Raw genomic sequence first — 23767 nt, 5'->3', positions numbered from 1 at the left:
AACACCTAAAGGTCAACAGCTAGCTCAGCTCACAAGGGAAGATGCCAGTTTATTTTGTTTGTCTGTTTGCTTGGACTTTTGGGGGGCCTGGGGAGAGGAGAGAAGGTTGTGACACAAACTATAGTTTCATATACATTAAGAGTAGTAATAGCAAGGCAGGAAAAAAAAAAAGTGTAAAGGTAGGAACTGCTGGAACAGCCAGGTCAAAGCTGCTTTTCATTATGCTTTGCTCTCATTAAGGTTTACTGATCTCATGTAGCCATCAAGACTGTAAATATGTCATCAGCTACTGTATAGCTGAATTTTTAAGTGTGCACTTCCCTAATGTAACGAGACACAGCAACGGATCCTAGAGTTTAATGTAATTACACTGAAGCTTTAATCAAGCCAGCAAGAGCCTCGAGGCACAAATTAGGTCCCGTTGTTGATTCTATTGGACATTTGTACAGCTCTGACAGCATGCAACCCCACAGCAGAAGAGGTGGTGGTACCCTGTTAACTGCTGTTGTCATATAGCACATCCATGCCAACATCAAATCTTACTGAGCAAGTCACACATGCTGACTTTAGTGACCAGTAAGTATAGTGGTATTTTGCTTTCCATAATCCTGCAGAGCTACATTTCAGAGAAGGTGTGTTGGATGCTATCATTTTGGGTCATGCAAAGAACTGGCAGGTGCAAGGTACTGCTCTAACGCAGGTACACAGCTTCACATCTCTTTCTGAATTTGACTTTTACATTACAGTCCCTGAGGTGTCCTGTGTGTGTGAATTCCCTTTGACCCACAGAATTATCCTACTGTATCTCAGTGAAGCACACTCTCATCCACAAGGGAATTAACATCCATGTTATTTTTTCCCCCATCATAATGTCATTTCACATTTCCCTGAAGGAACAAACGAATACAATGGGAGTGACAGATCACCCCTTCCTCTTTGAACTGCCCCAGTACAGCAAGTTCCTGCACCGTTATCCAAAATACCCACAAGAGACAGACTTATGGCCAAACTGTGGATGTCAATAACCCTCTACTTCCACACGATTGCAAAAGCACCAAGTCAGAGCTGGAATACTGTGTTACCCCTTTTTGCCTTTGTTTCTCTCTCCATCCCTGTTATGCAGTTCACATCCCTTCCCCAGAAAGTGAAACTATAAATCAATGATTCCAAATACCTCCTTTAAGGAATTAGACTGAGTTTTTAAGCTGTGAAATTGTAGAATTAAAAAATATGTCTGCTCCTTCATCACATAAGAAAACTTTGTCAAAGTTTCCATGAGGCATCAGTCTTTTTAAAATTCTATTGCTGCTGGTATATTTCATGGTTCTAGCAACATTTAGGAGCTTGCATATAATCACTAATTGTTCACACTTCATTTCAGCCTTTAGCAAATACGACATAGCTGTAGTAACTTAGCCTTATCAACCGACAACAAAGGATTTAAGTTACAGTTACACAATAACACAAATCAAAGTTTGCCAGGTGACTTATTTCAGTTATAAAATACATTAAGTTAAAAAAAGGTTTACAGATGGTGTTAATTGATGACAAAATTCATCATGTATTTTTCTAGGTTACAAATTTCAGTTCTCACCTGCTATTACTGTGTTCACACATTCATATAAGAGAGACATGGCTGAGGTGCTGAAACAGAAATCAAGTATTTTAAATACGGAATAAAACCAGCACATTTTGAAGAGTTGTCAGCAATATCTTGGAGCTAGTTAACACCTTTAATTACACAAGAAATTGCCAGTATTCTGTTCCATATACCTTCAAACTAGATGAAATGATTCTTACTTAATAACTGTTAGGGGGAAGAAGGGCTACTGAATGTTTAACAACAACAAAAAAATCTCCTTGGAGAAGCAGCAAGTAACAGCACTGTAACACAAGGAATAAGGAAGGAAGCGGTTACTCAAAACCTCAGTTCCAGTTACAGAGCACTGAAGCAATCTTGTCCGAGGATCAAATTAAATCCTCTGCCCAAGGTCAAAAATTCATGATAAGGCAGGCAGATGGAGAACCTCAAGTCTCTCTCTCCAAAGAGAATGAGTCATGCACAGACAGCAGACTCTTCCAGCATGCAGGTACCCACTTGCTCACCACTAAGTGAGCAACCCATTTTCAAGTCTGATTTCCCCCGAATCTTAAATTCAAGACAACTTTTGCCAGTTGAACATACATACAGTGCAATTCTGAGAATTTCAAAGGTACTTACAAATCCTGATCTACACAAGAGGGAAACACAGCAAACCTCACAAGTAACAAAGGAGCAGACTCCAGAAGCAAGGTCTGCAAAGGTAATGAGCAAACAACTCTGGAGGCAGCAGTCAGAAGCGGTACCGTGAAGGTCACTCAGCACACCATATACGTGACTCTAGTACGCTCAGAACCAAGACAATCATTTTTGCTCCCTATGCACTTCGTGGTGGATGGCAGGGTGGTTTGCCTTATGCGTAAGTGATATGAGCACCAAAATGAATGATTGGAGATTAAACCGAACAGGATTAAGTCCTCACAAATAACAAAACGAGTAATGTGGGAGTTGGGGAGAGGAGGTAGCGGCAGGATTGAAGACATACTATCCATCTTCCTGCTTTTTCTGGCAAAGTACTGTTTCTGGTGAATTTGTATCTATTTGTCACTGCTGCAAAAACCCTCTTCGGGTATTTGCATGCAAGGCTGCTGGCTGGTCTGCTCTGAACCAGCCTTAAAGGTATGCTAGGAGGATGAACAGAAATTGTTTGGCTAGAGCTGCTCTCATGGCTACACAGGTATCTGTTTAAAATGTGCTCATTCCCATCTATCTTCTTGCTCTGCCACATGAACAGAAACAGACCTTTTAATTTAAAAACTCATGCATAAGATCACGCTTCCTTTTCCTAACTGGGAAAATACATGTGTTCCCTCCAAGACATCTACTTTCTGATTTCAGTTCAGAATTAGATCCAAAACAACACAACAAACCAGCTTTAACATGGGACAAGGAAATATCTTCAAATCTATCTAATCTATATTTAGGACATATATGAAAGGAACATCTTCCAAAACATGTCTGGCCTGACAAAGGCATGAGAAAGAAATTTAATATACTCCTTGTCATGCTGCTTTGGTGGGTAAGGCACTTCCAAAAAAATCAAGAACCAAATGTGTGTAGGTGAACAGAAGAGGCAAATACACAGCTGAGACTCATTTAAGCTGGAGTTTTTATGTATTCTCCATAGACATCTCTGGCTTAAAATGAAGTGAAAGGAAAGCAAATTGCTCCAATTTTCATGCATGCTTTGGAGAAATTAATGTTGACAGTCAGACAGCTAAAGACTCTCCTTTCAGGTATTTTATCTCACTCAGGTTTTTCAGAAATAGTCCTGATGTAATTATCTTTTGATACTTGAACCAAATATATTGAGACTCAAGCAAAAGTTCAGAAATGCACCCACAGACCTAGCTACTGACCTAAGAGCCACTTCACCAACCCTGAAGGGACAAAGTAACATTTGTCATACATACCTATGGATGAGGTTGGTCAGAGGCTCAATCAGTTTCTTTCCCAGCCTAGGTTCTAATGGAGTAAGAGCACCAAACTATTAAAAAAGAAGTGCAGACAAGAAAGTGATTTAATAGCTGCTTTTAAACACTATAAAAACATGATTTAAATTGTAGATCATTATATTTAAACCAAACTATATTAAAATATTTTTCTCTCTTTGGTTATGTTCACAAACACTAGACGATATTCCTGGTTTCTTTTTATTTTAATTCAATGGTAACTATACTTCCAAGCAAGAAATCTATTTTTGCACTCAAGGTAATCTAATGAGAACCCAAATGCTGTAAACATAGATCCAGAATACTTGCCAGTTTTATAATTTTAATGAGAACCCAATTATTGGTTGACGACGTCATCAACTTGAAAAAGAGTGGAGCAAGGGAAAGATAGTTTTTGGGATTGCGTCGAGCCAGCTCACAAATAACATTTACTGCAGCAGACTGCACACCTGGGAAAAAGAAGTGGGAAAAGCAGAAATCTCATCAACACCTTAACTGTAATTGAAGTTTCTGGTGCAGAACCCCCAAAACAAAAGCAGCTAAAGATTCAGACTTGTGGGTCCAAGAGGAATGGTTCAGCCTCATTACCAACCATGAGGTAGTGAACTAAACACAAGAATGCAAAAACAAACTGAGAAATTATTTTATTTAATTTTGGCTATTTTTCTAATATATCAGCAAGCTGGGTATCTGCTTTGGGTCCAGTATTAGAAAGAACAGAACACTGCTAGCCTCCTTCCCCCTTTACTGTGGATAGCTTGTGGGACACAGACAACATAATAATCAATAATCCTACCTACCATAAAGTTTCCAAACACTCTTGCTTCTTTAAAATGTATTATTTAGACATGTTTAAATACAACACAAAAATAATGAATCCTTAAACAATCTGACTGGACAAAGTTCATTCCCTTCTAATTGCTCAGCCTCTACCTTGACTGTTATCAGTTTGGAATCTTTTAATCTAGATAGTCTGGGTATTCTAGTAGAGAGCAGTCCTTTTCTCCATAAAGTGTTATAGGCATTTTCTTCCTTTGTTTGCAGGTGAGGGGGTGTGTATTTTGCTTTCCTTAAAAACATTGTCCCTGGAAGATGCATCTTACATGCCCACACCAAATTAGTCCAGTACATGCAATTAAATTTCTTCCTCTAAACAGACATGCAAATCAACTGGAGATCACTGAACTGTACTGCACGCAGAATTCTTGAAACAAGTGTATGGCGTTTTGGTGCAGTGAGGGAAGACCAGCACCTTCTGGGAAGACTGAGTAGAAGTGTGAATATGATACAGAGCAATTGCAAATTTCCTGTGCTGCAGCTGAACTGCACTGCCACAGTACCGAAGGGTCCAAACAGCAGTCGAGACTCAAAGTTTAAATTTAAAAAGTAGAAAAAAAAAAAATATACTAAGCGATGTGAAATTATTTTAAGTACATCCATTGCAAGCCAATAGCTGCAGCTTTGTAAGAGAGCACAGGAAACAACAACAAAAACCCAAACCCTGAAATCAACTGAAACATTTTCAGTAGCCAAGTTAAGCAAGCAACAAACCAGGAATCATTAAGTAGCTTTGTCCCATTAAGGTTTAATCCATTGATATAGTTTCAATAGCTTTGGGTTTGAAGTAAGAACTGGACATTTTAAAGAATGTATTTTTAATATGGCAACATCTGTCAAAACTCTCATATGCTCATCTACCTATTAAACAGGCGAATCAGTACCCAAAAGATGATTACAGCACTTTTTCATGAAATCTTCTCTCCACAAGCTCTAAATGCATGTATACCTAGATGTTTTGGAGCAGAAGTACTTCACTAAAATCCACTCACCAGGATCTGGATCTTCAAGTTTCTCTTTAAGGCGAGGAAATGCGGGACGGAGGGACTCTGGGTATTTCAAAAAAACTTTGTACATGATTAACACTGCCTTCTTCCTGATATAAGGCTTAGTATGAGACATCTGTTAATGAAACAATTGCAATCAGGCTCTTAGCAAATTTGTGTTTCCAGAGTTTATTCTCAAGGTCCTTATATCCACACTACTGTCTCAAAATTTCTTTCTGGGAGACTCAACTACTTCTTAAAAACTCAGCTTTGAGAGGAGAGCAAAATACTGTCATTTATCACCAAAACTAACAGAAATATTCAAGGTAATCCTCTCGAGCTAACCAAGGTCTCTAGAGGCTCCCCCAAAACCCCGCAAGAACAAAGTGTCAGTTTTTGCATGTAACAGTTCTAAATTTAACAGATATTTACCAGATTTGAACAATTTAACATTCTTTCATTACAGGAAAAAGTTATTTCAATCTTATCAACTCACCAGTGTCATGATGTCATTTGCCAAGTCCCTGGCAAGATCTGGAGTAACAAAACAGGACAAGCCAGTCAGTGCAACTCCAGTATCATATTGGTTAGGGCTACTCAGATCCTAAAAAAGGAAAAACAGGCTCAAAAATTTAAGATCACACAGGATGTTGAGAAACAATTTTCTCAGACCAGTTTTATTCACTCAACACACATGAAGCAGAGCTTCTACTTCATGGAAGTATTTATATCAACTATTAACGGGAATGTCCTCCAACACCTGCTAAAGTACAGCTAGCCTGGGGTTTAATACTGGGCATGAGGAATCATAATTAAACAATAGATGGATGGCTGCAACATAAAACCAATTAGAGATATCGTACCTTGGCGGTATTTTAGGAATGGAAAAAAATTTTCCAAAACTCATGACATGATCGCAAACATGTTTAAAATCCTTAAAAACTGGTATTAAATGCTAACACTGCTAAGTCAAAGCCCAACTGTCATCAACTTCACTGGGAACAGGCACTCTTGTCGAGTGCTGTTAAGCGACACTTAAGCTAAGTGTCCTAGCTTAATCTCTCTAATAGAGAAATGAGATTACTTTCCTTCCAAGCTGCTGGCAGCACCATAACTTTCGGTCCATAAAGATGTAACACAAGCTAGGGTGTAGAATACATTTTATTGGTCACGTTTCTTTGGACTTATTTGTAGTCAGTATCCTACATAGTCTTTCAAGTATTTCTGAGCTTCAGACTCTTAACAATATTAATATCCATATCTGAGTATGTTCAAGTATAGATTATAAAACCAAACCTCACTGAATACAGAGCATCACAGGATCACTCCTTAACTGCAGTTATTTGGAAACAAAAATAAGAAGTGAACTGCACAGAGCATTCCCACATGAACTACCAGAATTAACTGTCCAGATTCACGTGTACAGGGAGGCTGCTTTAGGAGAGCTAAACATAGCTAAACCCCAGGCCTTCAGGGTTCTGTGCCACTTGCATCTCATTTTAAAACCTTTTGCAGGTGGTAGGAAATTAGATTCTACTTTAAGAATAATGAAATGTACTTCTTAAGGAGCAACAAAACTTTGCAATTCATTCTGGTTTTAATGTATTTTGATGATAAACCCTTAAAATACAAAGTTGCTAGATCAATGAAACATGAAAAAGCACCTTTATGCCTTTAAGTAAAAACTCAGGCACAAAAAGAAAATAATAGCTTAGTAAGTGACCGGAAGTCAGTATAATAAGATCTCCATAATAAAGAAAATGGATGGACATCATTAAAAACATGCACTTGTCAGAGCAGAACAGTTTAAAAGATAAAGGGAAAAGCACTAGTTCTTTAGGAAAGATACTGGATAACATCCCACTGATCTTTTTTAAGCAAGTAAAAGACATTTTAGCTACTCAGATGGTAAAAATGTAGGCACATCTTGTACTGGATCAGTCAAGTTTTAAAGCAGTGATACTTTAAAAAAATTGAACTTAAGAGCTTTAAAAATATATCTGTAAGCTGAAGAATAGGAAAATAATCCTGCAACCCAATAACTCTGCAAAAATCCAAGTGATAAAGCCCCATGAAAATGAATACAGCACACTTTGGTACATTAATACAGAAGACAACTTTACATACACTCTTCATCATTTTTACACACAATTATACCAAACAAGTCAAAAGCCCGTTATTACCAGAAGAAAACGGGCCCTCACAAACAGAAACTTTGTGGAGCCAGGTGACTGGTCACTTTACCTCAGGAGTGGTGACATTTTTCTTACCCATTACATTCTTATACAGGCTGCCTAAGAGGCCAGTGATATTAACAAAGGTTATTGTTGTCACCATTCACTGTGATGAATAAACACGGAGAGCTGGTATAAGACAGCAAGAGGGAAGCCTATGGACAGCTTCTAAGTATTTCACTAATCCTTCAGCTTGTGGAATGAGAGTAGACTGTAAACCAAGTAAATAGAATTCTACTTAAAACACCTTTGTATTCGTAAAAGAGAAATACTGTGTACAGGTTTGAAAATACAAGTAGGGAGACAGTGTAAGAAAAAATTAAAAACTGAAGTACAAAAGTTTACCTTTCGGATCTGATTAGTAGTCAACATAATTACATCAGTTCCTTCATGAAAGCACTGAGAGGCAGCTAGGTAACCAATTCTCTGTAAAAAGGCAAGGAGAACAAAAAAATTTTTTAAAAGTATGTTTAGGCAACATTTAGATGAACAACAACTGGTAGCCTCATAAGCAATATTGAAAAGATGAACAATTAGGCAGGAGGTTTGCATAACAGAAGAGGCGTGACAGGGTTCTCTAGAAAAGGGGGTTTGTATCAGGAAAGAATAATCTCAGACAAGTAACATCTCTAGTGATAATAAATCTACCTTAAGGACAATAAAACTAGCTTCACCTTCTCTACTTTGTTAGAGCATACAGGTTCAATGACCATGAAGATGTAGAAATAAGGTAGGATTGTCAGTAGGAGAAACGGAGAATATTACATTTATTTTGTCTGTGTGGACTCCTGACTTTCAGGTACTAAAGCCCAATTTGGAAACTATTCCCTACAGAATAACATTCCACCCTGTTTGGTGAAAAAGGTCTGCAACACAGACCATGAACAAAACCTTTGAAGAAAAATTATAAAGCTATTACAAAATAAAATACGCCTGCTACTAGGAATCCTAGGTGGTCTTCACATAAAAAAATACCCTGTTTTTTCAAAAAAGATATCTGACAGCTATCTGGTAGAAAAAGCCTACACTAGCAGGCCAAGTATTATCCATATACTAGAAAACAATACAATCTACTTCCTTTCTGTATTGAAGAAAGCAAACCAAAAGATGATGTACCAATGCATTCATTAGATACAGTAATGAAACAGCTCGGCTAGTACAGTTGCAGTTACACAGTGAACTCACTTTGAATGTAAACTTTGATGCACTCATGACTTCAATAATATTGAAAGCAGCCCAACTGATGTCATAGCCCAGCATCTGTAACTGTGAGCAGAGAAGCCAAGACAACATTAACTTCTGAAATAAAAGACTCAAGAAAATAGGTCAAGATACCTCACAAAATTGAAGATGTAACAAGAGTCCAATAAAAATACTATAAGACATCTCAAGTTTATGAGTAATGTTACATTCTATGCCACTCACAGTAAGTGAAAGTCGTCTCACGGTTCCATCAGAAGCAAGTTTTAAATAGTTTGCATTAATTCCAGGTAATACATATGCAGTTACATAAGCATCCCTGTGAAGGGTTTTTTCCCTGCCTTTATTTTTTTTTTTTTAAACAAAAACCAGAACAAGACCACAAAAATAATTGTTTAACAGTATTTCCCTCTTCTCCTTCTTGACAAAGGACAGCACAAAGAGAAACAAACACCAGTTTCAAGTGCTCATGCAACTGTGATAAGAAACAATCCAGCTGAAAACAACTTTTAAAAATTGGATTAGTTTGAAATCAGATTAGCTTCCTGACCCTTCTCAATAAAATTGTACCAATACTAGTGCCAGCACAATGAACAGAACAGGAATATGCAGCCTCTGATGTCAGACACATGGGGGAACATTTTCACCTGCAGCCTTGCACTTACAACAGTCTAAGCAAAGCAGGCATTCAGACCAAAGACTAGCTCCTAGTCAGCAAGAAAGAAAAAAATAAAGCTGCGATTACATCGTATCCCAGCAAGGCACTTACATATGTAAGTTTGCAGACTGCATTTGCTTTCACTGCAATGTTATCCTGCTTTAGCTCCTGCTTGATCTCATCAATGCACTGGGAGATGTATTTTGCCTGAGGAAAACAAACAAGAATTTGTACTCATTTACCAGTTTTGTAGATTTCCAGCATGTTAGTGGGGAGAAGCAGCAGAACTCATCATTTGCAAGCACCAAATCTCACAGACACACACAATTTAGGTAAGCACTTAATTCTGATGAAACTACTCATTAACAAGAAACATCACAATTCTATTACAAAACCGAAAGTACATCGAGATGTTTCTTCAGTGGTTTTCCTTTTCTGCCCTTTCCCTTGCAATTACACTGTTCAGTCCAGAGGCTAGTTTCAAAGATCTGTGAAAAAAAGTTGGTCAGTGGAGATCATGTACCTAGTGGTCTGAACAAAACCTGAGTTCCACTGTTCCTAGAACATTAACATTAGTCACTTACCTCAACAGGAAATCAAGAGATCACCCATTCATTACATGTCTAGAAAACACTACGTCAAACACTATTAATAGCCCACAAATTTAAGGTGACTGATGAGTTACTCTTCTTCTGGGCACACTGTATACAGATGGCACTGCAGATGTGCACCCACAACAGTCCTCACACCTGAAGGGACAGAGCACAAGTCTCATACAGGATACAGGTACTTCTGGCTGTAACCCTTGCCATTCCCCCCCAGCCATGGCAAGGACACCCCCTCCCTGGTTCACGACTCAGATGAGCGATTTTACCATTTACACATTTTGACAAGCAACAGTTATTTGTATGAACTTCTCAGTAATTCAGAACACCAAATGTCACAATGTTTACAGTTAAATATTGGTCCTTAATTTCTTTCCAAACACAATCACATCTGTGCTTGTGGGAGGGATGTGGCAAGTGCATAATTTAAAAATATCTGTACAGATTTTGCAAGAAGGGTTAGCTCAGTCAGCGATTCTTTCAGTTCACAATTAATTATGATTTGAGTACTGAAGGTATCTGCTACAGAAATCATGAAAATTTAAATGCAGAGAAATAATCTCTCTTTAAAAAGCCACACATGCACCAGGGCATTTCACATTCCATATAAATAAGTGAACGGCCAGAGGAACCAGGTCAGAAACAGATTACCTAGTTTCAAAGTAAAATCCTGCCTGAATACCATTACCTTCCACCAAAAAGATACTTTCAACATAGAAGTCTACTGTCCTGCCTTTAATATTTCTCTCCTTTATACTAAATTTTGTGTATTATCCCAACCATTCTCTGGTCTTTTACAAATGTCCTAGAGCGGTATTCATGCTTCAAGTCATGAAAGTTTGCTGCTAGAAGCAGAGAAAGTTATTTTTAATAAATAGCAGGTGACAATAAAAAGAAGTTGTACAAGGTCTGTAGTGCAAAGAGACACTGCAACGATCCAGGTAAGGAAAGGTAGCAACTGAATTTTAATGCAGGGACTTCATAATCCAAGCAGCAGTCATGTAACAATTTACACTGCTATCATTCAGAGTCTAGCAATAGCAGAATTAGAATCCACCATCAGGACACATGGTGAATACACATACTTCAGAGGAGCAGCAGCTTCACTGGTTTAACAGCTTCTATAGAAGCAGAATAATTTATCTGGCTTTTCTCTCAAACCTTGCACTTACAGAAGGATAAAAGTCAGCTCCTCCATGGCACTGGTAAGCTCACGTGGAAACACATTTGTTATTTTGAGACTTTTAGTAAAAGTCTTTGTTAACCATACTGAGAGCTCCTGTCTGACCCATGCCTGCAGCCTATGGAGGTCCCTCAAACAGCAGCCCTGCTCTCCAGCATGATGTAACTCAGAAGGTCTGATGGAAGAAAGTGGGCAAATGAGTTTACTTGAAGAAATTTAAGATATTCCTAAATGCCTGTATTTGGGATAGAAATACTATCTTTGCAATGGGAATTTTCATGTTAAGGGAGGGCATGCTAAATGCCAAACAACCCTTTCCTCTACAAAGATACCCATCTGTCCTCCTCGATATGGGGAAGTGGATCACATCTGCCAAAACTGGAGATGGCATTGCCCCCAAATGCTTAACAACGTAGAATCCAGGTGACTTCTCCCTGGAAGCAGAAGATTTGGAATTTTAAACCCTTCGCCTGAGAGTGATTCAGGTCCAGAAAACTCCCACAGGAAGTTTAAACTCTTGAGTACAAACTAAAAAAAAAAATTCTGATAATAGAAAATAAATACTTGATCAGAGATGCTGAAAGAACGACTTTTACAACATGCAATTGATCTACAAATATATTGTACCTAGCCTTGAATATTTTATGCACACATAAGAGCACGCTGGAACAGTGTCACAGAATCCTTCACGCATGTATCTCGTTGCCGTATCTTGGTCAGCAAGGTCAGCACTGATTCTCAGAGCAGAATACTAACACACAGGTTCTCAGTCTTTACGTCCATAACCAGAAAGCATTATTGTCATTTCCCACAGCACCTATCCCCAAACTATTTAAACATTAGCTTAAGTTTCCTGGCAACCTCTTGGGAGTTGAACACAAACCACTGTGTGACCGGGGCGGGGTGGGGGAGTACCAAAAAGTTCAATAACATACAGCCCCACACAGCCGAATACAGTCACTAGCCACACTCGATGGCCCCAGCTGCCTGCAGGCAAACCCCTGTCTACCAGTCAGCCTAACATAATGAGCAACTTCTGGAAAAGTATATTACAGAACTCGGAATCAGATCTGAAACTAAAATAAGGGATTTTGAAGAGCAGAAAGGCATCCTTCCAAAATAGCTGTACTTCAAATCCTAAGTCTACAAGGAATGAAAGACCCTATATATAGAAAGCTTTAAAGGATCAGCAGGTATTAACTTTTTGTTAATCTCTGCGGAGTTGCACTGTCATGAATGAGCAATATGAAGAAAACTGATCTACTTAGTCTCCCGCTTAAATCTGAAACCCAACCAGCACACCCTAGCCAGATTCGCTACCACATTTAACATCTACATACATACAAAGGAAACAAGTAGGCGTGTGTGGATCTTCAGCAAAGCTCTTCCCTGGTCTCTGGCTAGTGGAATTGCTGATCTCTGCAAAGCACCGGACAGGAGGCCGCACCAAAGCACTTTCACGCTGACCGACACCCTCAGGCCGCACACTGCAGCCTGCAAGCTGTTCAATGGAGTCAAACTAGGCAGTAAAAGGGAGAACAACCACTTGATGCAATGAACTAAAAATGGCAGTCACTCAGCATGGCCCACATATTTGCAGGAAAAAAAACAACATTTATATACTGAAACAGGACAAAATCTGGGTATCTTTCCGAGCATTGATTCACTGATAGTTTTTGCATAAATCCTTCTAATATAGCAATTTCCTAGGGTGGTAATTAAAAAGAAATACTTGCCAGGATATAACCGGCTCTGTTTTTCCTTAAATGCTTTTGAGATCCCATGAAGAAAGGAATGCAAAAGGAAAATACTTCAGAGTTCATTTATGCTCACAGTATTCATTATAATATCAGTATATTTCCTAACTATTAATTCCTTACTAATTCTGTGACAGTCTTAACTTGAAGTCTTCCTGGGATGCTACTCAATTGCTCACACATTTTGGCTAGTCAACCGAGGAGGACTTCCAAGTCACAATATTTATAGACCTTTGGACATTCCCAGCCGGACTGCTTTGAGCAAGCAAGGCAATTATAAGGCAGCCTTTCACTCCCGGTGTAGTCGAGAACAAGCAGAGCCATTAAGTTAAAGAACACCCTCAGAATGATGGCAATCCAGGCAAAGCTGCAACTCTGCAGTCAAAAGCTGAAGGGCATATGATAATACAGGGAAAAGAGCTGAGAGGAGCTCTTTTATTTGTGCTAGGCTGCCAAGTGGGAAAGGAGCCTTTCCCAACTCGGTAGAAAAGGCTCCTTAATGAAATGCTATAGCAACCACTTGGGTGATTGTTTTCTCTCGCATATCGCTCAGAAGGAGGAAGATTACAGAAACACACTCAGAGCAGTGCAGCTAAAGAACAAGTAAAGCATGCAGATGTTAGCAGTAATTACTCAACAAAGCCGTGAATACAGCACAAAGTCGTAACTGCCATTTCTTAATGTATTCCACCAAACAGATGCAGTAAGCATTTTACATCCATTAACAAAACACACAAGCTAATTTTAAAAATAAGGCCAAATTCCTCAAGAATTCCAAGACCTCACCTAGAAAATATGTGCGTTTAAACAAGTGCAAGTGGCTAAAATAAGAATGAAGGTATCACAAATCAAAGATGAAATCCCTTTGAAACAGAGGGAGGGAGGAAGGGAAAAGTGGGTCATGGTAAGAAGCCAAAATGTCAGTTTATACGATTTTTCATTTCCCAAGCCATGTTTTTTGAATTAACTTTGAAAAACTCTAAAACTTCATTCCAAGCTCTGGCCAAGACAGAACTTGGGGTTTGCTGACAATTTCAAAGATGTTCACAAAAGACTAATTTTTTTTAAGCAATAAGTGAACGAAGTTGAAAAATCACTAATCTAACTGAACAACAATTACGTTCCTAGGAAATGTGACTCTCTATGCTATACTTTCATTGGCTGATGAGAAGACACTAAAAATGAGAATGGATACCACTGCAGAACCTTTACATTAAATTTAATCATGAAAGCTATTAATTTCCAATACTCTTAAAGAAGCTGTACTTACCTCAGCCATATACAATCTTCTGAAACCAAGAGAAGGCAAACTTGTATTCTTACTGCTTAGGGTTACAGTCCAGCAAACCAAATGCAGCAGAATCCTCCACCAAAGTCCTTGTCAGGATCCAGCCTCAATACACTGGATCTGCTGCAGCCAATTTGAGATTCAAACCTGTCACTTACTGCAACAGCGAAGTGCTTCCCACCCCGATGAAACAGTAAAATGTCAGTGAACATTAGTCCCTATTTCTCTTGCACTTTCAGGATTAAATACAGTGTTTTAAGGAAAGGATGATTAACAGTGAACGTCCCAAGTAGCAAGATATGATCCGATATAAACGCGTAACTACACCATTCTAAAACAGAAAAAGTTTGGAATAAGTAGAACATAAAAATAAGTAACTGAAATAAGCACAAAATATGACATTTCTTTTGTTTTAAGCACTGTAGGATTTATCGGGTTTTTGTAGGACTTGGAGACAAACTCCATGAAATCACGTTGAGCATGAGCACATGACAATCTCACATGAGAGTAAGATGCCCACTGCTCCAACTTCCAGAAAAGCAGCAACAACTGCCTCTCCCACCCTTTTTTCCTTTTTTTAAAAATAATCTTAAGAAATAACCTGTGGAATGCAAGCCATGTGACATGACCATGATGCGTAACACAAAAGGCAGTTGCACCACAGACACCTTGTGGAGGCGAAGCAACTTTCAAATTTGTTTGTGCTTCAAGCAGAAGATCCTGTTACAAGCACAGCACACATCAGCTGCCACCTCCTAACTTAGGAAGAAAGCTGGAAAGAAATATGTATCACTTGCCAGGCTTCTATCAAAAACCCCAAAAGCAGTACTTCAGATCAACAAACACCACTGAACTAGTCAAACAGAATTTATACACCTATAATTGATGACAGTACCTGGAACACAAGCGTCGTACCATGACAGCACAGAGTACATCAACTGAAGTAACAGCCAAGAGCATAAAAAAGCAAAACATGCTCCTTTCCACTCACTTGAACAGTGTTACAGATAAACATATTAGATGTTAACTTGTGACACATAACTAAAAATATTATATTATTTAAATACTGCAGAAAAAGCTATTTGAGGTAAGTAACAGGATCCTTCATTAAGACTACTCCATAGCTGGATTGAAAGAGAATTCCAAGGCACATGCTCCCACACGGTATCTATCTCATAACTAACTTCACTAAAACCATAAACCAAGCAAAGTAGATAAGCATGTAACAGAATAAAAGCAATAACTGAGAAATTATACATCATTCATTTAAGTGGGTTTCCAGCAGCCAAAACAAAATGGTGCAGAGAGTAGTCAGATGCAATAGGGAGCTCAGAAAACATGTTACAACCTGAAAGGCATTTTGAAAAAGCCAAGCTTATCTTTCACTCAGCTGTTGATAAACAGTATTGCTATACATGTTTTAACATGCCTTAGTTTCCCTTTGCTACCTAGCTTTCCAGGGATTTATTCACTTGTCTTGTAGGTAGCCTTAAGATCCTAGAGCAATGTACTGTTTTCATCAGCGATAAACACTGGAGGCATGACGGTCAACCTTTGCCACTTCATTTGCAGCAGCCTTCTCCTATATTATTTATTAGAAACATGATGCATTATCCACTACCCCCTTGCCTATTACAACCAAAGTGAGACAGCAAGACTCCTTGGCCAAACGACACTGAGGGAGAAATGCGAAAAGTCAATTTACACTTTTTTCTTTTCTTAATGTTTACTGAAACTATACATACCAACTGAAATTTGGCATGATGCATCCATCTATCCTAAACTGATTCATAAACCAATAAAAACCTTTGAACCATATTTTAAAAATTCAGATAGATGCTAAGCAAGTAGTGTACACCTACCAGTTTCAGAGCAGATACTAAACAACCCCAAACAAAGAACCACAGTGCCATAAGGCACTGCAGAAAAAACACATACAATCTTCCGAACAGGTATGTAATACAGAAGGATTCGATTTCAGAAAAGAAACAGATGTAGCATTGCAGCTGCTTGACCAAAGTGACTCCAAGCAAGACCCAGGCCAACGCATGCACCCAGACACGCTGAGCACTGCAGCACCCGCAGCATCTCTCCGAGCACCAGGGTGTCCTGGCAGTCTCCCATGGAAAGCACCTTTTTGGCAGTTTACCCAAAGGCAATTGAAGTATTTCACACAAAAGAGTACCTGTGCAGGAAGCTGCAGCACAGCTACACAAGCCATCCTCTATCACTTCCCCAGGTGGGCTAGTCTGAGATGGTGCAATTAAATGGGTATTAGATAGTAAAACCCAAAACAGTCCAACATAGATCAGCAAGCATGTATCATCAGCGAGGCTCTAGAGATGTCCCTTAATATATCTCCAGTCTGATCACTCCCTTAATATAAATGTCTCCAGTCTGATCACAATATTTGTTAATTTAATTGCACAGCTATTAAACAATCCTCAAGGGCCTGTGCTAAATCATACCTGAGCAGACAACTTTTAAAGACCAGAGAAATGCGTCAGATAAAAGTGCTTATCCCTGCAAACAAAAGATGTACTCAAACTTTTATTTTTACATTACTATGCAAAAAGCTGTGCAAGTACTTTTACAACAGATTTTTCAATTTGCTAGTTCCAGACATATTTCTGAGCATAATTTCAGGCTTTGATAAAGGTAGGGTTCATTACAAGCACACGTTTTGTTGTACATATAGGAAATGGTCACTTCCTTCTAAGGAACTAAAGTAGCTATTGTTTCTGAGACTCAGCTGACTGGAAATAGTTCAGAGGGAAACATCACAAAGAGAGATGCTTAATGAGGTATCGATACTATAAAACCATGTCACACTGAAAATATTACAAAGATGTAACTCTGATTTATGCAAAGCTATGAGTTCTTCTCAGTTACAGAAAAGTAAGGACAATGAATTGAAAGATGGTTTGTGGCCACTGCTGACTTCTTAAATTCAGTACAAATATTTGTGTAATTAAATTTGTTCACCTACTCCCTGCTGTACAGTCATACCACTTGCTTTAAACAAACTTACATTCCTCAAGGCTAAAGATTAGTCACACCGCGATAGCTAGAAGTGATATATTTTATCCAGCCTGAATTTGCCATGAAGATTGAGCCCACCGGAAGAAAGTTTCAACATACCCACATTGATGTCTACTTCCCTTTATACACCTTTTAACATAGAAATCTCTCAGCGAAAGCTAACAGGTTTGAACACCTAGGTCATAAAATAAACAACAGTAAAAAGGAAACAGCTAATACAAAAGCCAGCACTCAACCACATAGTCTACAAACTCCGTTTGATCAGCCTACTGGCCAGTGACTGAGGAGGTAAGCCGGTATGAACCAAACGTTTTTTCATGCTCAGTTACACTTCAGTATTCAATAGGACTCGTAAGTATTGTCAGTTATTTTGAACATATGCTGCTTCTTTAAAAAAGCACTCAACTACCTTTATGAGCTACTAACACTACCACTAACCATGTTATTTTCTGCACCTTTTACCTTACCCAAATATCTTTACACTTCCTGCCACCTAGATTTAAGCAGACTCCCCTTTAGATTATGAAGCATTTCTGTTTTTCAGCATGAATGAACATGTTTTTTTTAATAACCTAAGGAACACAATGCTGCTTTGTAACCGGTCTCATGACTTGGTCTTTCTGATGCAGGTCCTCCCTTGCTGCTCTTCGCATCACACAAGAACTATCAATGCTATCAAAGAACACTTCTAAGGGAAAAACCTAAAGGTACTCTCAGTGCACCAAATATATTCACTAACCCACATCATAGAGGAAGAGGTTTTTCAGTCACTTTTGTGGACACTGACGACATTAGAGGAAATCACAAAAGGCCCCATTTTCTGCACTTAGCACTGGGACCAAGAGAGCTGCATCAAAAAGCATCAAATAAACAACTCTCTGAAGACGACCACAGCACAGAAATGTAGTTAGTATCTTTATTCTACTTTGATTTTTCTGGCTGTTCTTCCACTGGCCTTGCAAAAGGTGCAGTGTACGGGCCACTCCATTTCTTAGGACAAGGGACCAGAAGCTCTTCCTCTCCCCTGGACCTGCCTAGGCAGAATTTTTACTTACACGTGTGAGAAAGCGATCTGTCTGGAGCATTTCAAATCCTCAAAAGAGAGAGCTACAAAAGGATCTGGACTTGGAACAAAGCTATTAGCCCCACTTATGCCACAGTCAATTAAGTAATATTTAACACAGGAGAAAGCAAAAAGCTAATGAAAGGCAGCACTAATGCAAAGCCTCAGCTGCTCTCTGCTTGTAATCACACAAGAAAAAGCCCACGTCTTGGCTCATGTTCCACAGCTCCTCTGGGCCCTTTGTCTTCCGTGACACAGCAGGTAAGGCAGGGACACTGTTACACTGGGCCTTGCTACCTTGGAAGCCACTACTAGTCTGCTTTTTTACCAATTGGTGTGAGGTCCTTATCCAACCCTCTTTTGTGTATTGTTTCTACTTCCGACTTTGTCTTTTCCAGTGATTCACACGCTCAAAGAATTAACAATAGCAACTCTAGATCCACTTGAAAGTGGGTGGAATAATGAGCTCCCTTCAAAGATATTAACACACATATGACAAGCAGTAACTGATCGAGCATCAGTGACTGAAAGAGCTGTCTGTCATCAATGAACTGCACATTGCCTAGCAGTTGGGCTGTTTGTTCAGTCTTGGGCACCAACGAGCTTTTTAGCATTCCTCAAAATTCCCCTATTATGTTCCATCCCATATCCTTTACCATTTGACACTAATACTGCAATAGTGGCTACAGGCCAAGCCATCAGAAAACCCAGCATTAGATTGTCTTCAGCCTTGCTGATGACAGGCTGCACCCAAAAGACCTTTGTGATGTTAAAAGATGCCTCAAAACTCCTTACGCCATGATTTCATCTGAAAACACGTCAGAGAAGTAGCTGGAAGTGTGCAGTCGACCACAGCAGCCCTATATTTAGGGGAACAGGTTTTTTTAACAATACAAGTCCACTGTCTTTGGTTAACAGTCAGTAAGAAATGAGGACACGCTGCCAGTTTGGTAAGCCTGATCCTTCTAAGCAGTGAAATACGTATTTCACAGCACGAACACTCAACACGCCTCTCATTTCGCATTATATTATCAACTGAAATTAATTTTTATTTTTTCCAACCAGAAACACCGATTGCTCCTTTCGCTCCCCCAACTTGCTTCTGTACAAAACAACATCTTAAATGTAAACCAGCAACAAGATACTTATCACCAAACACAACACACAAGAAAATGTGAATTTTTTAACAGGCTTTTTCCTGAAAGTATCAATGACCAAAACTGCGAAGTGCTAATCCTGGCACACAAGCAGCAGACTCTCTGAAAGAAGAGGGAGGCAATTTTCTCAAGTTATGAGAGAAGTGCGCAGACTTTTTGTGCAGGACTTTTTTTAACCCCTTCTCCCTCCTTAAGTGCCCTCCAGTAAATCAAAGGCACTCGAAACACAGAGGGCTATGGTCTGAACAGGACAAAGCACCACTCATTTAACATCTCTGTTTCTGTTATTTTATCATCTCAGTTTTACAAAGGAACCCCTCACCACAGCATCTGACAATAGCTTCCTTGTTGGGACCAACAAACTTCCTAACTGCAAATGCAAAATGCTGTGCAAGAGCCAGACAGCATAAAAGGATGAGCCCTTCCTTTATTTCACATTCAGGAGAACACCCCTAAACAGAAATAATTTCTCAGTTTGGAATATCTAGGAAAAAAATCTGTTCTACTTTTAACAATCTTTGGTACAAGCCACTTCCCCCTTGAGCCTGCTGTGTAGCACATCCATAAAAAGTAGGCACAAAGTGGGAGAAGTTACTCCATATGGGACAAAACCACCTAATAACAGGTGAAAGACTCACTGCTTTTAATACCAAGAAGATTCATCTTCCAAATGAAAGAGAGAATGAGATGTTAGAAGTGAAGGTCAAGGGAGAATGGAAGAGGATCAAGTCTTTCTTGCAGGTTTGGCTTTCCCTCAAACTTTGAACTGACACTGGGAAACACCCCAGGGATTAGAGCATCTGTACAGTGTTGGAAAGTAAACACAACACGTCAAACTAGGAAAAGATCTAATGCTGTTATGCTACCTCATTCCTTCCACACTAGCGTTTACTTCGCAGAAGGATGATGCAGCTCCAATTTTCCCCGGAAGACTGGAAAATAGAGTATGTCTGCACAGAAAAGTGACTGCGTTAACTAACTCCTATCCCTTACCTCTCAACCTTACAGAAGACCATCACTTCAGTTTCAGTGTTTTAAACTCAAATAAATGGGTCAGCTTTGGATACAGATGAGAAACTAAAATGAAAATGGCCTCTGACAGGTAATTAAGCACCGTGCAGCAAGGATGTGAGCTAAAGTGCCGGGCAGCCTCCAGTACCCCCTCAGTTCCTCCAGTGAGCTGAGGAAGACACTTAAAATTTATTGGAAAAGAGCTCTGGTGCTCCATTTACCTCACAACAAGCCTTGGGGTATGCGCTTAAGAGTCCCAGCAATACAGGATGAACACATAACCATTAAGCAAGAATGCAGTAGGTCTGTTGAAAAGCTGTATTGAGAAACCCACGTCTCAACCAAGGTGACAACCATTTGGAGCATCCTGCACTACAAACACATCCTCAATGCGTCAGTAAAATATCAGATACACTTACTTGTGATGGTAACTGCGGAGGAATTGGAAAGGAATATATCTTACTATCTCCTATCTACCAGGAGAGGCTGCCCAAAAAGATGAGGGGACAAAATGATGGCAGGATTTCCGTATGATTAAATTCCAAAAGACAAGAACCAACACATACAACAGAAATTAACCTTCTGCAAAAAGCTTAACTAAATCAGAAGTCAAAGCAATAATCATGCTTTCGTTTCTTTCCATGACATTTTTATTTAACAACCACAGTACCTCCTTTCCAGAGACATTTCTTTCATAGAGTAATTCTTGTCGAGCTGAGATCAACAGCTAATATCCTTGCCACCAAAGCACACTGCTGTTTGTTTTAAACTAATATGCTCTTCTGAATAGGACGGAGTGTGTGCCTTAAGCTTAGACTCTTATCTTGAGACACACAAATGTTGGCTAACAACTACATTCAATACTGGAGCAACATTTAATAGATACAATGAACAATGGAAGCACTGTAGAAAAAGGAGGAAGAATTTTTGCAGCTACTTCCTCTAATATACTATTCTGATTTTGTAACACCACCTGAAAATTAGCAAACATCCATGACCATTGCCTGGGAAGCACTGAATCAACGCCCAGCATCTTAACAGCAGAAGGTTTACAGCCCTCTTCAGCTAGGTGAGCTAGAAAATGGAACAGTCCTATGCTGTCTGCAGCCACTCTATGTAATAAAGCAAAATCTTTGAAGGATGCTGAAACAGTCTATGCTGCAGAAGATGCACATTTCATCAGTGCAATGTCTACTGATCAGCTGAACACAACCTGAAGTTCGGGTTTTAATTTTTGCTATGCACATGAGGATATAAAAAGGAACTACCCCTACAGTTATCTATTTTAAAATCTCACAACTTGTATTTCAAACTAAAGAGCTACCGTCATGTAAAATACTACCATGCTACAGTCCAACCATTGTAATTGACATCAGCCTCTTTCTTACTTACAGTAAGAGATAACACATTTGCTTTGACCTCACTGAATCCTAGAGAGTGTGTATACCTGTGTAACAACTTTCGTCAAATATACAGAGCCCTACAAAATTGTCTAAGCAGTATTTTTTCCTAACTCCAAAGATCAAAGCCAATGCATTTTAAATATTTCTTGTCACAGACTAAGAACAAACTTGATGTGGCTTATGATGCACAGGAACTTTTTAATCCTGACTGTGTAACAGCACTTGCGCTCTTTATGAAGTCCTGGAAAAGGAGCTATTTGTCACAAAATTATTTTAGAAATGAGAACAGTACGTTCAATCCTCCTCAAAGAGGACTGGTGCCCCAAAGGCCTGGACCAGCCTGGACCTTCTTCAGGGGGATCCTCAGAGGTTTGACAGTTGAAGAAACATTTTCTGTCCTATGCATAAAAGGATAAAGCATATTTACTAAAAGCAGCATAACATACAAACTGGGCCTAAGCACGCTATGGGGAAGTGCTCCATAGAATTACTGTTCACCTGTTCCAGCTTTGAGTGTAACACATTAAGTGTCCACATAAACATGCTGTTTCCACTTCTCCATGTAGTTTCCCACATTTTGCAGGGCACTGCACTCTTCATAGTAGAACTGTCTTCCTCTGTCACCAAATCAATACCCATAAATTTAATGTATACTAAAATAAAATTACAAGTTTCCCAGGTATCATCACTAGCAAGTCACCTTGTCCTATGCACAACAGGCTTAAAAGCTATTTGAAAAATCATGTGGGTTTGGAAGTTGGATTTTATGTTCCCATTAAATTAGTTTTCCAACTTAAATATTTGATCTAGTTACAAGATTACAAACTTCCCAGATACTTTCCATAGCTCATACCATTTGGATATTGTACTCTTATGAAGAAACACTGTACTCTACAAATATTTTTAGCCTGTTACTGACTCCACAGCAACTCACTGATATTCCAGCAAAGCGTAACTGTTAGACCATTCACAAGAAAGCTTCTAAGGCCATGACTACTTACTTGAAGATGAACATAAATGATATCCTTAGTGTCCGTTACTTCCCAATTAACATGTGACACTTCAATGTGGAAAGTCTCACATAACGTGTTCTTGATGACTAATTACTTCACCTATACTAATTTCCTGATCACATGCCTCTAATACAAGAGAGAATAACAGGCCAACACATGCATCTGCTTTCTGCCTGCAAAAGCTTTGAAACAAGGAAAATACATTTTAGTCAGAAGGTGTACAACATGAATAATTTGAAAGCTCAATTATGACTGAACCCAGCCTTCCTGTGTATCAGCTTCATGGTGAAGAATACATAGTTCACTACCGTACTTGACTGTAGTGCAGTAGAAAGGAATTCCTCTATTTTACATATACATATATATATATATGTATCAGGGATCTCACCACCACGCTAAATGGGAAAGCGAGTACCAAGTGTGACCCTCCCTTATCCTCCTTTTCACCTCACTGCTCCCCTAACGCCTTCTCGTTCTCCCACAGTCTTTCCCTTTTGGCCTACACCCCAGCATCATCTTCCTCGTTTTGATTCCAGCTTCCACCTTCCCCAAAACAACATCCCCTTTCCAGGGTGGCCAAGACACCCGGCTGCTTCTGGGCCTGGCGCAGCCTTCCCTGCAGGGAACGGGCTGGAGGCGGGCTCCCACCCACCCCCCGACGGAGCAGGACCTGACCGGGAAACGGGTGACAGCCAGCACGGAGGGATGAGGCGAACCAGCCCCGGGTGGGAGGCCCAGGCCGGAGCCAAGGGGAGCCGGCAGCCCCACCGCGGCGGGG

General features: G+C 39.5%; 1 protein-coding gene and 1 long non-coding RNA gene across 3 annotated transcripts in view; both read right to left on the bottom strand.

The window, feature by feature from the left end:
- The window catches only part of AP3D1 (adaptor related protein complex 3 subunit delta 1), a 45928-nt gene that overhangs the window by 21742 nt on the left and 419 nt on the right, over positions 1-23767 (bottom strand). For both annotated transcript variants that reach the window (XM_052801097.1, XM_052801098.1), the window contains exons 2-9: positions 9579-9674; positions 8795-8875; positions 7955-8035; positions 5872-5979; positions 5382-5511; positions 3862-4001; positions 3514-3587; positions 1595-1644 (exon numbers count right to left, since the gene is read on the bottom strand). In XM_052801097.1, coding sequence (XP_052657057.1) covers positions 1595-1644; positions 3514-3587; positions 3862-4001; positions 5382-5511; positions 5872-5979; positions 7955-8035; positions 8795-8875; positions 9579-9674 — 760 coding nt within the window. The remainder of the gene's footprint in view (positions 1-1594; positions 1645-3513; positions 3588-3861; positions 4002-5381; positions 5512-5871; positions 5980-7954; positions 8036-8794; positions 8876-9578; positions 9675-23767) is intronic.
- LOC128147896 (uncharacterized) lies at positions 16815-23765 on the bottom strand. Its single transcript, XR_008237129.1, has 2 exons — positions 22475-23765; positions 16815-22374 (listed from the first exon to the last, which is right to left on the bottom strand). It is a non-coding gene; the product is annotated as an uncharacterized LOC128147896 (long non-coding RNA).

This window comes from Harpia harpyja, chromosome 11 (genome assembly GCF_026419915.1).
Source record: "Harpia harpyja isolate bHarHar1 chromosome 11, bHarHar1 primary haplotype, whole genome shotgun sequence".
Taxonomy (NCBI): domain Eukaryota; kingdom Metazoa; phylum Chordata; class Aves; order Accipitriformes; family Accipitridae; genus Harpia; species Harpia harpyja.
The sequence above is the reverse complement of the archived record's forward strand: the minus strand, read 5'-3'. Positions and strand labels throughout refer to the sequence as shown.